Source organism: Struthio camelus, chromosome 1 (assembly GCF_040807025.1).
Source record: "Struthio camelus isolate bStrCam1 chromosome 1, bStrCam1.hap1, whole genome shotgun sequence".
Lineage (NCBI taxonomy): Eukaryota > Metazoa > Chordata > Aves > Struthioniformes > Struthionidae > Struthio > Struthio camelus.
The window spans coordinates 194,710,101-194,726,627 of record NC_090942.1 but is presented as its reverse complement, the minus strand read 5'-3'; the positions used below and the strand labels follow the sequence as shown (position 1 = coordinate 194,726,627).

Here is a 16,527-nt window from a genome sequence, read left to right as displayed (position 1 = left end):
CCTTCTCTAACTGGCACTCATTAGACCTCGTTCAGATACTGCATTCAGTTTTGGGTTCCCCCAGTACAAGAAAGTCATTGACAAACTGCAAGGCATTCACGGGAGGGCCACCAAGCTGGTTGTGGGCTGAAGCACTTGCTCTGTGAGGAAAGGCTGAGGGAGGTGGGGTTATTTAGCCTAGAAAAGAGACACCTTCAGATGAAACAACAGCATCCTCCCAGCACCTAAGGGAGGGTCCTGAGAAGAGATAGAGCCAAGCTCTTCGCAGTGGTGTGTGGTGAGAAGATAGGAGGCACAGGACATCACTTGAAACAAGAGACAAGATACAAGGAAGTTTCTCCACATGAGGGCAGTGGAACAGGTTGCACAGGGAGATTGCGCTGTCTCTGTTCTTGGAGGTTTTCCAGACCCAACCGGATAAAGCCCTGAGTAAGCCAGTCTGACGTCACAGCTGACATGTGCTTTGAGCAGAAAGTTGTGCTAGAGACCTCCAGAAGTCCCTTCCAACCTGAATTATCCTCTGGTTCTAAGATCGTTTCTGATAATGAACAGCAGTCCACAATCATAACACTTGTTTCTGTACAGTTTCTATATTGGCTGGGGGTGATCGACGAAACTTGCTGCTCACAGAGTATTTGTTGGAAGCAGATCCATGACATCCACGTTGCCAGCGACCTCCAGAATGCAACATAAAAGGTAACCTGACATATATAACAGGGAATGTGTGAATGTATGCTGCTTACAGAAGTGCTTACAATGAAGAAAACTCAGGGAAATTCAGAGATTGTGGAGCAAATGCAACAAAATATTACAGAGAAACAGATAGGCAAGCTGATAAAAACAGATCAGAAGAGCATGCCTCCTTTAGCACAGCAAATTGAAGTGTTGCAAGAAAAAAGGCTACTGTCTCTAAATATAGCGGGGGTTAAGCGCTAGAGATGTAAGAGAGCTATTGAGGCTAAGAACAACGGTGGAATCAGAAAAAACAGATATGAATTGGCAAATTAGTTTAGGCTGGAATTTAGAAAGTGCCTAACAACCCAAACAGTGAGATTTTGGAATAAACTTCCCAATGAGGTTGTAGGAGAAAAACTGATTAACTAGTTTTAAAATTGAGCTTGATAAATTTATGAACAGGATTATGTGACATGATTTCCAGTTATGGCAGGAACAGAATTCAGTGAACTAGGGTTCCACCCAACCTTACATGTTCTGTTTTGACAAATACAAAGCCAAGCTCCTCATCTCCAAGAATAAATAAATGGAAAATTAAACAGAGTAAATATTTTAAATATTTCATTGACATTTGAAATTGTGAAATTGAAAGCACTTTGAAGTTATTAGTTTGTAGCTGTAAGGCCTGAGAAATGTGATAATAAATGGCATGTATATTCTAGTGCAAAATCGATATCAGAACCAAAATACACAAATATGGACAAGCCTAATTAAGCTGTGATTGGTTTATTCATATCACAGCAGCTGAAAGCCATATGATAACCAGCTACAGAGCAGGTGCAGTATATCTCATTGGCTTGATTATTCAAAACTGCTGTTTTATTCAATTCCAAATTTTAAAAAAGGAGATTATAAACAAATTCAGAGGAAGTCAATCATACTATAATTACATTGCATTGCAATAAAAAGCTAATTTTCTTCATGAAGTAATTGATATTTCCATTTTGTCACCATAAATCAAACCAGAACCTGAGCACAGGAAGAACTAACAAAAGTCAAAATGTTCTCCATGATGCATGAACACGGATGTAAGCTAGGGAGGGTCAAATTTAGAATAACACTTATATTTTTATAACCAAGTCATTGGAACCTTGCACAGTAAACTGTAGTTTCAGTGGAAGGAAAGGTGTGTTTCCATCATAGCATCATGTATAAAGGTACCATCTTGGTATTGAGATATCTGCCAAACATCTTACCGGATCTAGAGGAACCACAGCCAAAGTTGTATTTATTTCTCCTTTGGTTTTGATAGAGCTGAAATCCACAACTCTAAAGGGCAAAATCCTACTTATTGTGATAGTACACAAAATGCTACTGACATCCAGCAGCGGGTTTGAACGTGAGCCCAAGCTTTTACAAGAAAGGAAGTGCCTAGAAAACCTGGAAGCACAAAAGGAAGCCCACAGTGCTCTGTATACAACCACTGTTGGTGCCACTGGAAGAGGTGTGCAAAGAGGCAGGTCACTGTACTGCCTTATGTCTGTCTCTGCAGCATGGTTGATGCGGTTCTCAGCAGAGGTGCAGTCAGACATGATATAGCTATTATGGGCTAATCTGGGAAGGCTAACGTGCAATTTTATTTTCACCACACAGTACCATAAAGTGAATAAATACTGCCTAGCCTATAATGAAACTCGACAAAATCCAGTTCAGCAACATCAGAACTGATCCCTATAAACTTACTTTGCTATTTTCATGCACCCATACCTTCAAAAAGCTGTCCAGTGTAATGCAACTGTATGATTTCAGCTGTTACAACAGCTGCAAGCATTATTAACCAATAAAACTGTAACTAGAACACATTGTAGGTTAGAAATATACAATGACTGAAATATCATTTTAGGGGGGGGAAAAAAGCAGAAAAATGCTTTTGAAAGGGAATAATATCTGTTATTTTAAGGATCAGAAGCCCCTTACTAACTCCCATGCTCAAAGGTCACACTGTTTCTCTTAAAGAAAATGAATTCTTTGAGCTTTGTATGTAGGCCAGCAGTTCCTTGTGAAGGGAATATCTCTTACTAGGCATTTGATTAGTGTGTATGCTATTAAGAAAGTAATGGCTTGTTTCAATTGCTGAAACAGGGATGGCCAGTGCTGTGTGAGATGCTGAGTCTCCAGCTGCCAGACCAGAATGGAGATGGTCCCCCAGAAGTCCTGCATTATATCTAACAGCATCATGCAAAAACGTAAGATACACTAGATGTCCCAAGATGTCCCAAGTGGCAATAGACATCTATGCTCAAGCAATGTAACTGAAGCCTAAATGTATGTGTTTTAGGGGGAGAAAGGCTACAGCACAGTTATCAAAGCCATAACTACTTCTGAGGATTATTTTGAATGAGGATCTGAGAGAGAAAGGAACTTTTTCATCTAATGACACTACCATGCATTGCAAGTACTGATCAAGGAAAAATTTATTTACAGAGATTTTCAAATACAAACATAAAATAGCACATTTATATATATATTTTTTTTTACAAAAATGAATATTGAAATAATAAACATGGTACAGCACAATACGACATCAATGAGCTAAACATAACAGCGACAAAATCTATGTCTGGAAGAAGTTTCCTGTTAGTCTAACATAACCAACAGAGTTCTACAGTACCGTAAGTGGAATTTTCAATGGACAGAAAAACGTCCATTTACTGCACTTCATAAAAGTACTATAGGCAAAGGCTACATATGCCAAGTAGTTATGTTGCATTTTTGTAATAATGCTGATAAAACAGAGGCTTAATAAAAGTTCTATAGGGCTGAATAAGCAGTGGCTAAATGTCTGGGGAGAAAAGTGTGTAGAGAATATACAAAATACTGATAAAGTGGCTTATTGGTCCTTGTATTAAGTTTAATGTATAGATTAAAAAGTGTCGTAACACTGAATCTTAAACCACCAAAAAAGAGTTTAAAAAAAAAAAAAGGAAAAGAAAGAATCGCACCGAGAAGTTTTCCTCTCTGCTCATTTTGTGCCATGGTCAACGCATTTGTGTGTGTGTGTGTGTGTGTGTATGTGTGTGTGTGTGCGCAGGTGTGTGCGGGTGTGTACGAGTGTGTGCGGGTGTGTATGAGTGTACGAGTGTGTGTACGAGCATGTGTGTGCTTTCAGGAATGCCGCGCTGAAGGGACCATGGGGAGCTACCCCGGCCCTCCAACACCGCCTTGTTTCCACCAATCTTTCAACTAATTGGTACGCGCAGATTTTCACAATTAGCCAAACCGGAGCTCTCCTTGCTTACAGAGTTGCATTTTTCCAGAGGTGACCCCAAAGAGGCCCCGGTGGCAAAGGCCTGCCCGTCCCGGCCATGGCGCCCGCCGCCCCCGCTCCCCCCACCCCAGGGCTCCCCGCCAACCGCTCAGGAGCTAAAGCACTTAAAAGTCCCGTGTCCGTGGTTTCTTGGAGGACGCTGGCAAGTCCCGGCGGCCCCACTCCCGCTCAGTACGGGTACTGCTTCTGCTTCTTGCCCGAGAAGCAGGCCAGCCAGGTGCAGATCAGCATGGCCGCTGCCGCCCCACCGCCGGTGCAGTAGTAGGCCCAGCCGATTTCGCAGCTCCCTGCAACGAGACACCACACAGCGTTAACCACCACACAGCGTTAACCGGCAGGAAAGCCCCCGCTTCTCCCCCGCCTTTGTGAGCCTTTTCCTTGCCACCCAGTGGACGCCCAGCATGGGCCGCAGGGGGAGAGCACGGGCCTTGCCCTGTGGCGATGACCCCAGCAGACAGACCGTGCTGGTACCAATTTGCCCGGGATTGGGAAAAAGGACTCTCCGCCCTTCCTAGCAGCTCGGCCCGAGATCCGATAGGAAATCTGCGGTACTTTCCACATGATACGAGAGGCTGCAACTTTTTTTTTCCTCCCCACAGGGAGACCAACAGGGAACAGGGAACCTTGGCACGCCTTCCCGGTCTCTGGAGCTGACCTGTGGCATTCAAACACTACTACCACCGCTGTGTAAACGGCAGATTTAGAGAGCTGCTGCATCTATTTGGGAACAGACGTGTGCTACTTCATTTTCAGACTTTTCACCCCCTTTTTCTTTAATAAGAACGCAAGAAGGGCCATACTGCCTCAAAGCCCACCTAGCCAGGCAGATACCACCATTAGACACCTAGGGAGAAACAGACGGGCAAACAAGCGCAAGTTAGTCCTTAGCGTATCCAAGGGTTAAAACCAGCAAGCTGCTCTATACTGATGCAGTAAAAAGTGCTCCTTTAGGTTTTCTGCCCACGTGTAACGTATCCACCTCAAAAAGGAAACACAGGGTTGGAGTAATTGGTTTGCCTAGTGTTTTTTCAAGAAATTAGAGAAGCAAAGCTGTTTAAATTGCTCCCCTTCACTTTCTATAATGGTTCATCAGACAAGCCTCCAAGCTCACTTGGTTGGCAAATTACTGTTTTCAACACACGGGAAAACTACACTTGACAGTTAAAGTAGAGGTTGCCGGCACTGAAAATATTTTAGTAGTGGAACAAGTGGTCCCTCTGCTTGCCAAGTCCGGAGAGAAGCTGTAGGGTTGGTTTCCACAGCAGCTGCAATCAGAAGGTTTTTTTCCCCCCCTTCTCTTTTTTCTGCTTTTCTGATCTCCAGGCAGCTTTTGAGTGCTTGTTTTGTTGCTCCTGCAGAACACTCAGTCCCGCTGCACATAATTCAGTGCTGGGACTCGCTTCCTTCGGAGGTAGCTGGGTGAATCACCTTCTGCCATTCCCATAATGGGGCTCAAAAGTGGACTCTGCTGTAAACTGCTAACTGACAATACATCCAGGATTTGCTTGCAAGAAACCCATTTACATTCCACTCACACAGGCATAAATTCTTACTGAGCCAAATCAAAACTCCTTCTTTTATTGCTTTACCCCACAAACAATCCCTGCAGCCAAAACTTTGAGGAAGGAAGGGACAGGGACTGCTAAGGAGCACTTTTCTCTGCCTAATCTCTTCTCCAGCAGTTCATATTGACTGACCAAATAAATGAGCTCCCACACATCAGAGCCTGTGTTCAGGATGCATGCGTTACTCCAGCTATGTGGTGGAGATGCCCCTGTTTAAGCGATAAGAAGGAGATGGGGAAACTGTACCTTCCAAGGAGACTCACTACGGGTGGCACCTGTAATGGCACAGCTTTATCTGCTGTGCAATCCTCCACGACCCCGTACATTAGGCATAGCCAATTGACAGACCATATGGCAGACGTCTGCTTCTGGCAGAGCAGGACACTGAATTTCCACAGACTGAAACAGAGGCTCCCTGTAGAAAAGGAGCATGACATTGGGGGACCAGCTGCAAATTGGGGTCTGCTGTGGGAATGGAGTCCCCAAATCCAACCTCTTAAATACCTGGACAGTAAGGTCAGGAGGCAGTGTGCACACAGAGCAGTGATGGGAGACATACCAGTACGATAGTGGTATTATAATGATAATATGACTAATAACTACAGCAAAATGATTAAGTGTTGCTGCTGTGGAATTAAACACGTTAAGCATTACTCTGTGCCACCCTGAATGGCCTAGCCTGACTTCCCCACCCCTGCTGACCAGCTACCTCCATATTATCCCATCGCTTGTAGTGCACTTTCTTCTCTGCAGCAAAACTGTGGGGCAGAGCAGAGCTGCTCTATACCTGCAGGCCAGGGGGAGGGGGTATTTGGGGGAAGGATTCAACACAGGTTTGTGGTTCACAGGAGGGAAGTATGTAAGGAAAAGGGTTGTGCTGGGGGCCTTGGATTCCAGTACTTCCACAAGTTGCCACCATGAGGGGAAGAGCCTTAAGGACCGATCTTTAACTCCCACTAAGGACAGATTCCCAGTGAGTATGAAGGTTTAATTAAAATACAGAGAGAGAGAGAAAGAGAGGCAGATTTCCTGTCCCAGCTCGGTGCCACCACCCGTTGCCTAAAACTTCACTGATTTCTTGTCCAAGCTGTTTAATAGTGTCACAATACAGCCTTGAATATTTTTAATGGCCTCAGTATTTTTGTACAGTAAAATTCATCACCAGCAGTAGTATGTTGATAGGAACGGTGGTGTGGAGTCCCACAGTGCTCCAAAGGGCCAGAAAAGGATCTCTCCCCTTCCAGCCACCACTGCATCTGCAGTAGAGAAGGCCATCAGGAAAGCTGCAGCTACAGCAGGGAGGAGGCATCTTCGAAGAGCTCTTAGCAAGAAGATGCCTGCTGTAGCTCCTCAGGAGTTCACCCCATCTCAAAGGCCATTTTAAATTGGGTTGCATCAATTAATCTTAATCTTGAGCGCTTCAGACTCATTATAACTGAGGTCTTCCTGATACCCCATCCTGATACTGACGTCTCCCTGCTTTGAGCAGTGAGCACTCTCAGTAAGGCACAAGTAGCAATGCAACACTTCAAAAGGCAGCAGAAACCATTCTTCGCTCTGAAGGACAGAAGGTAACAACAGAGCATCCTTCTAGTAATAGAATTGAAAGTAGATGGAAGCTAGGTGGCCCAGTTGGAGCCATTTTTTTCCTGACACCGCACAGGTGGTGGCATCTCCATATTCTGTCCATTCACACCCTTGGGGACCAGCCTGGCAGGTCAGGCACTTAGCAAGTCTGCTAATCCTGCCTTAGAAACAAGATGTAAGGTGCTCCAGAGCGCCTGTCAGTTTGCACATCCAAACATGTCTAATGCGTTAGTATGCCTGAGGGCAAACAGCATGTCCATAGACCATCTGCAGGATACCCGCAGGCCAGAAAAAGAGATATGAGTGAGAAGCAAAGCTTGTACTCATAGCCACTCTGAAGACCTCAGGTTGACACTACAGCAGCATAGTACTTGTTTCATTTTTTCTTCAAAATCCTCAAAACTTGCTTTCAAAAAATGATGACTAGGTCAAGGCTTAGCTTTGGGCTTATTAGCCTATCTCCTTAAAATGCTGGAGCAGAAAGATTGAGAGATTTGCTTGCTGTAATCTGGTTACATTCTGTAGATTGACACCATTCTTGGCTTCCTTAGAGAAGACCATGCAGTGAGTCTGACTTCCTACAAAGAAGACCAACATAAGCCATGGAGAGTGACCAAGAAACTGGAAATGTCTCTAATGCTGATCCTTGCCCACCCTTACAGCAGTCTCAGAAGAGACCTGCCTATTCCTTTGTTTGTACTCACACACATCTACAGCTTTGGCTGGGATTTTCCAAATGGGATTTAAGCATATGCAGGGTGTCTACATCCATGCTTTGAAAATCATCATGTATATACCATGGAAGGGGTTCTTAAAGCATTCCTTGTGATAAGCTAGACTCCACCTGACAGTTCTTTTTAATTGCTAAGTGTTCCTGAAACTATTAAATAATTGTGGTAGCTTGAAAAATTAAATCTTTCTCATCATGATGCTTCCAAGTAGAGAAAATAAATGTTAACATGCTATTTTTAAAAGTATTTACAGATTCACCCTGTAGCAGTGTGCACAGTTTCTCAGCTATGACATAAGCTGGGGTTGAACAAAGGAAATTTGACCTCTTACAAGGTGTGGTTTCAACTTTTGTGCATTAGCTGTGGGAGAGGGGGAGAGTGCACACAGTGCACATTATGAAGAGAGAATTGTTAAATCAGTGTCAGAGATATGCACTAGAAATGCCAGTTGCACATTCAATCTTGGATGAGCAGAATAACAGTTATTTCTCCATACTGTGCTCCATTTACCCCAAGGACCACTGCCCTAATTAATGCTCTAAGGCTTGGCAGGCAGTGTCTTGATCTAACAAAAGCAATGTAGTTCACAAGTACGAGTTGGGTCAAGATGAACAAACAAAAGAACCGGAAAGTGCAGGAGGATGGATGAAAGAGCAGGGAGACTGACCTTAGAGCAATAATAACCCAGCAACAAACTTGGCCATTATTTCCAGCCTGTGTCAGAAGCAATAGGAGGCCTTGCATAAAATAGCTTGATCTGTACTTGGACGATGCTGAATAGACTAGCATTAGGAGCTATTGTACTTAAGAAGAGCCTATATCTGGGAGGGTATTTGCATAGGACTTAGCTATACTTGTTGTTGCAAGTATAACTAAGTCCTAAATCCATAGCCAGGTATAGCTATGAAGCCTGGGAGACTCCATTTCAAATGTACCTGCTGAAATGAATGACACCAGATAGCCATGTGTCAGACTGAAATAATACTACCCCTTTTATAAGCCTGTATTGCACAAGGGAAAAATTATATACTTGAGTTTGTGTTCTCTTTTTTTACTGCATATATGAGCTATTTTAATCCGCTGCACCATAAAGAAAGATTGTTGGTTGTCAGTAATTGGGTAATTTAGCTGCAGTTTAACTTGGAAAATGACTTTTGCTTTACTTTGATATTAAACTCCTTTTAAAAGGAAGATGAAGCTTTGTAAAGGGCAGGGTTTACAAGTGATTAAGTGTAACGCCAAATCAAATAGAAATATACCTATAGAAACGTTACATGTTACAGAAAATAGCTTAGCTTTCTTGATTTATATTTTTATAAACATTATAATAATGAGTACCATAGAAGGACCTTTCTTCATATTCAACTTTAATTGCACTGAAATCAGCAGGAGCAGTCATGTACTCAGAGTGAAGCAGATGGTTAAGGGTTTTGCAGAACTGGAGCTTAAATTTAACCACCAACCAGAGCACTTTGACTTCATGGAGCCCATCGTATTGAATATTAGAATTGCAGTTTGCAGCATTGCAGTTTGTCATTTTTGTTAGTGTGAAAACTCTAAAATGAAGAGCAAGATCACCTAATTACATGCTACAGTTAAAACAATTAAGTGTGTCAGTCCCCTGATCCCCACCCTCCCAGCACAAAAGCTGATGCTTTCTTCAAGAATGCATATGGATATTTTTACATATGTATGTATGTATGTGTGTACATATGGGTAGAAGTGTGTCAGTCCTCCAAGGGGCACGTAGATATGTGCAAAAATGTGCACATGTCCATGTCCATTGGATGGGCTGGGTCTGGTTTCATGCCAAAGTAATTTTCCCAACAGCTGAAGTACCCTTCTAGCTGATACAGATGATATGCATCACAGCATCTTCCTTCTCTGCACAGAACTGATGCTGCTTTTTACAAATCACTGTTTACCCGACAAGTCAGTATGGAGGGAGAAGCTGCAGTTTCAGCATTTTGTTAGTTCTGGATCCTTTCTTTGTTTTGTTTTGCTTTGCTTGGTAAAGGTGAGCATGGTAGCTCTTGCCTTCTGGTTGTTCATTGAAGGTGCACTGTCCAGGTCAGCTCAGGTAAATTTGTAGCCAGCCATTAAGATTTCTGTTTTCAGATTTGGTTTACTGGGATTGGCAGTAAGAGTGTCAGCATTAATTCTCAAATCACAGCTTGACAGACCTTGCAACAATAGGACTAGATGGCCATTTTCCAAGCAAACAAAAGGAGGAAATAGTGGGAACTTACATTCCTTTCCTTGAGGAAAAAGGACAAAGAGCAAGGTGAATGAGGAGGATACCAAAAGAAGATAAAACAGAAAGGAGTACCACAGAATATGAGAGAATATTTACTAAACCAAAAGAAGTCGAAGAATGCAGAACACAAGTTTTGCCATGGGGGATGGGCTTACTACAAAACACTCACGTGTCTGACTTCTAATGTGATATTCAAGGCCATGGTATGTGCCCCTTTAGCTTCCCCCCAAATATATAAGGCAAATATATAAGACAAATTTGCGAGTGAGTGAACTTTGGCAACAGAAACTCTGTGGATAGCTGATCTGCTGTGGAACTCTGCCAGGATCCAGCTGCAGAAATAGAATTTTACCAGGGTATTCATGATATATTATAAAAAATTATCACACAGTCATATAGTTGGAAATAATATATGATTTTCATCTAAAATAACCAATAAATGACACTTTCAAAAAAAATCCAGTATGTGGAATTGTCTTCGATGTAAATCTGTTAATTGTAAGACTTAGTATCTTAAATATTTGCACCTTACTTAATGTTAAGACTATCCTGGGCTTGCAGCCTAGAGTATTTGGCAGACTCTAATCATTTAGGTAAAGCCTAGTTTCCAAGATGATGAAAAAAAGTTCAAGAATTACCTAGACTGAAGAATAAAAATGAAGTACCCTCAAAATTAAAAACTACAATTCCTACTTGCAAAAACTTGTGCAGAAACTTTAACAGCTTCACATGAGAGTCCAGTACTACAGGGCAATGCGAATTCATGTAATCAATCACGTGTTGGAAAAATAATCAGAGAATAAAGTAAAGAGTGTGATGGTAAGGGGATATACAGGGATTTGGAGATATGAAAGCCACAAATTAATGTAAGAGATAATCAGCTAATAAATAAGAAGGCGTGATTATTTTGAAACAAAGCCAAGTTAAATTAAAGAGCTAAATAATTTTTTCTTGACACTGTTACACAATGAAAAACAGTCATGTGAAATCAGCTACAAAAGCAGGAAAAGAAGTTAAAACTTGGAATGCATTCAAAAAGGATTTAAGTAGTTTTGTGAAAGAAAGAAAGAAAGAACACTATATAAGGTAAAACTGCAGCTGAACAAACAGCTTAGGACAAAATAATGAATTTGGTAAAGATGGCTTCTTTCCATCTGCTGTAGGGATGTGATCATGGGGAATTTGTGGATAGAGGAATTTGCAGTAGTGGGGGACTGCATTAGCGCTAAATATTCTTTTTCCTAGGCACAAACAGTCCAGGAGGTTCCTGCAGAGCATTGAGGATAACTTCTTGACACAGCTGGTGGAGAAGCCAGTAGGGACAGGTGAGATGCTGGCCCTTATACTAACAAAGAAAGAAGGACTGGTTGGAGATCTGAAGGTTGGGGGCAGCCTTAGCTGCAGTGACCAGGAGATGACAGAGCTCAGGATGCTGTGAGGAGAAAGCAGGGCAATGAGTAGGATTGCAACCCTGGACTTCAGGGCTAACTTTGGCCTCTTCAGGGACCTACTTGGAGGAATCCCACGGGGTAGGACCTTAGAAGGAAGGGGGGTCCAGGAGAGCTGGTTAATATTCAAGCATCACCTCCTCCAGGCTCAAGAGCAGTGCATCCCTCTGAGGAAGAAGTCCAGCAAAGCAGGCAGGAGACCTGCATGGAGGAGCAAGGAACTCCTGGCCAAACTCCAACAGAAGAAGGAAGTACACAGAATGTGGCAAAGGGGATAGGCCACTCGGGAGGAATACAGGGACATTGTCAGAGTGTGCAGGGGTGCAACGAGGAACGCTAAGGCCCAGTTGGAATTAAATCTGGCAAGGGATGTCAAGGGCAACAAGAAGGGCTTCTTCAAATACATCAGTAGCAAAAGGAAGACTGGGGAAAATGTGGGCCCGCTGCTGAATGGGGCGGGTGCCCTGGTGACGAAGGATACAGAGAAGGCAGAGTTACTGAATACCTGCTTTGCTTCCATCTTTACTGCTAAGACCAGCCCTCAGGAATCCGTGGCCCTGGAGACGAGAGAGGAAGGCTGGAGAAAGGAAGACTCTCCCTTGGTCGAGGAGGATCGGGTTAGAGATCTTTTGTCCAAACTTGACATCCATAAATCCATGGGCCCTGACGGGATGCACCCACGAATGCTGAGGGAGCTGGCGGATGTTATCGCTAGACCACGCTCCATCATCTTGGAAAGGTCCTGGAGATCAGGAGAGGTGCCTGAGGACTGGAAGAAAGCCAATGTCACGCCAGTCTTCCAAAAGGGCAAGAAGGAGGAGCCAGGAAACTACAGGCCTGTCAGCCTCCCCTCCATCCCTGGAAAGGTGATGGAACAGCTCCTCCTGGAGGTCATCACTAAGCATCTGGAGGACAAGAAGGTGATCAGGAGTAGTCAGCATGGATTCACCAAAGGGAAATCATGCTTGACCAATCTGAGAGCCTTCTATGACGGAATGACTGGCTGGGTAGAGGAGGGGAGAGCAGTGGATGTTGTCGACCTGGACTTCAGCAAGGGTTTTGACACTGTCTCCCATCATATCCTCACAGGTAAACTCAGGAAGTGTGGGCTAGACGAGTGGACGGTGAGGTGGATTGAGGATGGCCGAGCTCCGAGGGTTGTGGTCCGTGGCGTAGAGTCTAGTTGGAGGCCTGTAGCTATTTTTCTCCCTTTACCTACAAAGGGATTCTAAATAACAATTCTAGCCACCCTGTTAAAGTAACAAAGAGCACAAGGCACCTGCTCTTAGGTCGCCTGAATCCCCTTCTAGCTAGCCCTGTTTGTCTGCATTGAGTACAGAGGGTCCTTGCATGACTATGCAAGCCAACTCTAGCATCAAAGGAAAGTGCCTTAAGTTCGACAGAATATATGTCGGCTTTGATGTAAAAGCCCTATAGACATTTAAGAATGGAAGTTTTCTAAGTAGCACTGAAGAGGAAGTGTTTCTTGATGAAACACTTCCTTTACTAGAGCATAGGCTGATTCATTCATTTATCTGAGAACCTAGCAGCTGCAGCTCAGGTACGCTCATAAAAATTGTTCTCTGTCCCAATCAAAAAAAAAGGGGTGGGGGGATGGGACACTAAAACTGGTAAAAACTTTGAGCTGTTTGCAGAGAATCTGTGAACAAAAAAGGCAGCTTTGTCAGATAGATTGCTCAGAAAAAAAAAACCACGACTTTGACGCCCTTTCTTTTTAATAGGATTCTAATAAATTGTCCTGCCTTCAAAATCTTTTTCTTCATAGTTTTGGCACTGTATGTCAACACTCAGCCAGATGCTGAAATGATGCCACCTAAGGCCAATTAACTAGTTAACAAAGCTTTTTTTACATTCACTGTTTTCTGTGCATTTTTTATGTTGTTATTTTAGTAACTGCACTGTTTGCTTTTAAAGATCATTTACTATAATATTTCTACAGCAAAAGTAATTATCAAGTCAACAGTTCTCTTTAAGATATTTCAAACCCTCTAAAAGTGGCAGAGGAGAGCCTTAATAATAATGATCTGAGGAAACAAATACCCTTCAACAGAGAAGCTTCTGAGAGCTTTTGAAGACAATTCAGCTGCTTGTTTAGTTAAGGATGGGAACCAGCCTTTTAAGTTGCTCTCCAGACAGCTACTTTGGCCGGGAGAGCCTTTTCATAGTGATCCAAAGAACGGCCACCACGAAGGGCCGTCAAAGGTACATTTTTGGAACCATCTGCTTTGGCTGATGCTGCAAACTGGCCCACAGCAGCAGGACGTCTCTGTGCATAACTGCTAGCAATGGAGCACAACAGCTGGAAAGCACGAAACAAGTGGACAGGATCTAAGAGGACTTGCAGAAGAAATATAGCAGTGGACTGTTCCCAGCCTCATAAGGACGCCCACAATGGCATGAAGTCAAACAAGTACAGAATACATGTCAGGCCTTTGTTCTTTTCAAGGATACATTAACTCCTTGGTGTTTTTAAGAATAAACTTAGTTTGGTGACAAAACATATTGGCTAAACCAGTATGCTTTGTTTTTCTGTCACCACAGGATTAAATCAGGAGGACAACAGCGTCTACAATTTTGATCAAACCACAGAGGGTACTTCATGAGAGGAGCACTCACAAAACTCAATTTTAAGCATTTAGCTTGGGAACAAAAAAAATCAAATCCATTCACATTAGCTCCTTAGCCATTCTGGGAAAAAAATTCAGGGAAATCTAGCATTCTCTTTAAGCCCCAGGCCCCTTCCATTAAATTTCTCACATATAGGATAAACCAATGTCTTGTGTTTGGACACTTCCATCAGACCCTGACAGTAAGCTGAGGCTCTAGCAGCACTTAAGGTAATAATCGTGTATCTCAGTCAGAGCCCTCATTGGCCGTACTCCACAGTCTGGCCACTTAATGCAAACCACGTTCAGTGGCAGCTCCCGTTGTCATCTGTGAGCCACCAGTTTCGGGAGCAAGCCCCTTTCTGTTCAGCTTTCCCTGCTCCATTGCACAGCTGCAGCTGGGTGTTTCTGCACTTGTTCCTGCTCACAAGCACGAGCCCGGAGCAGCACAGTGCTCGCTCCCACATGCCTGACTGGATTGCCAGGAGGACAGGCTGTGGGGGCAGGACACAGGTGAGTACACAGGGCATGGCATGCCAACGGCCACTCCTGAGGCAGTGTAAGCCATTGCTGCCAGATCTGTGACTTTCATTGCCTTTATTAGCAAAGAAAAACCTCACGAAACTCAGAGATAATAAGCTCTGAAGGCAGTTATGCAGAGCAAATACCAGGTCAAGTTTGTGGGATGCTCCTTAGCACAGATGATCACCTAGAAGAAAAAATAGGTCCTAGGTAGGCAATAAACAACATAAAAAGTAGTCCCTCACAAAAAGCGTAGGAGATAAATAATTCTGGATGATTAAGCGGCCATGCTGAGCTCCAGCTGCCCAAACATACCATATCTACCCAAAAGGAAGACAGTATTTTTTTCCATATAGTTTAATTTAAAAATTGGAGATCATCTTAAATTTGATATCCTTGTTCCTTCAGGTTAATAAAGTAAGTGAATAATATCATTTCGTATATCTAATGGCTGGGGAGCAGCAACTAGAGGCCAGATGAAATTTCCTAAGGCAATGAGACATCTACATTTTGACAAATGAACCCCACTCTAGACAAAACATTTTGCTGTGCAGACTCTTAGGTATTGATCTTACATTGCTATTCTCAGGACGCTTGGTTTTGCAAGATAAACTGAACATGATGCGTCCTCTCCAGGAACTTATGTGGGATTTAGCTGCCTCTTCACCCATCATAACAGAGTCTCACTGCCCAGTGCTTGCTTCTTCCCCAGTCCAGAGTACCTCTGAGCATATAAAGGCTCGGTAGCCTCTGCCTGCATGCCTAGGGAAATCTGTGGCCAAGAATGGAGTCCTTTATTGATTTTAGTCATTTAAAACCAGTCCTAATGTGTGTACACACACACATACACTCACATTTTGCTTAAAAAGAAAGTCAGTTCAGAAGCTTTCTTTACACAGCTTAAGTTTTTCAAAATGTGGATGCTTTTGCAAGTGGATGGTGTAGTCTTCACTTTAATGCAGAATCCCTCTGATTCTTAAAATTTCCTTCTAAAAACTTCATTTTTCAGCCGTTATTCTTGTGCAGTGCGTTTAAAAATGAAAACAAAATAGAGTATTAATGCTTCTAGTGCTACAAAACCAAATGTGCACTATATGATATGCTATAAAGATATTTTCTATTGGGAAATTGCTTGCTAATTCCTTTTGCAGAACATAAGATTCTGCAGATCTGAATCACCTTCCCATCTTTCAGTCAGCAGCTTTGTACTGCTGAGCCTAACTTGCCATGTTAGTGCTATCCTGAATGGGCCCATGGGCAATTCCAGGGTATAAATAATGCAGCATAACAGTAACAGCTTGCGTTGTGACAAGAGACTAAGATGATTTTGATCTTTCCTCAGATATCTGGTAAAAGAGTAAGGCAGTCCCTTAGCACATGCGCTGCTAGCTTATGGCTTTAGTCTCTACCTCAGACATTAGCCCGTGGCCAAACACTAATTAGATGAAGAACTTTTCACTTGGTCACTAAGCAAACTGTGCTAGTTTCAAATCTAAACATCTCTTTCCTCTCCACCTCAGTCATTTATATTGCACTTTTTCTAGGAGTTACCACCCTAAAAGCAGAGGCAGAAGACTCTGGTACATAGCTACTGCTTTGGTGGGAACTGAGCTTCATCAGCTATTTAAGCTGGGATGCCATAATACAGAGAGGGGCCCTAGAGGCCGTAATATTTCTACCAACTCTGGCAGGCAGCCAGAAAACAGAAGCAGAGGGGCAAGACAAAAAGCTGGGAACACTTCCGACTTTACCCACCCCAACAAGATTTGCCAGAGCTCATCTGTCAA

At 43.1% G+C, this 16,527-nt stretch overlaps 1 protein-coding gene across 1 annotated transcript in view; it reads right to left on the bottom strand.

Annotated features, from left to right (window-relative positions):
- Positions 1 to 3,131: 3,131 nt before the first annotated feature.
- Positions 3,132 to 16,527, bottom strand: part of LHFPL6 (LHFPL tetraspan subfamily member 6) — a 151,336-nt gene continuing 137,940 nt past the window's right edge. The window contains exon 4 of the mRNA XM_068929964.1: positions 3,132 to 4,290. Coding sequence (XP_068786065.1) covers positions 4,172 to 4,290 — 119 coding nt within the window. The 3' untranslated portion in view covers positions 3,132 to 4,171. The remainder of the gene's footprint in view (positions 4,291 to 16,527) is intronic.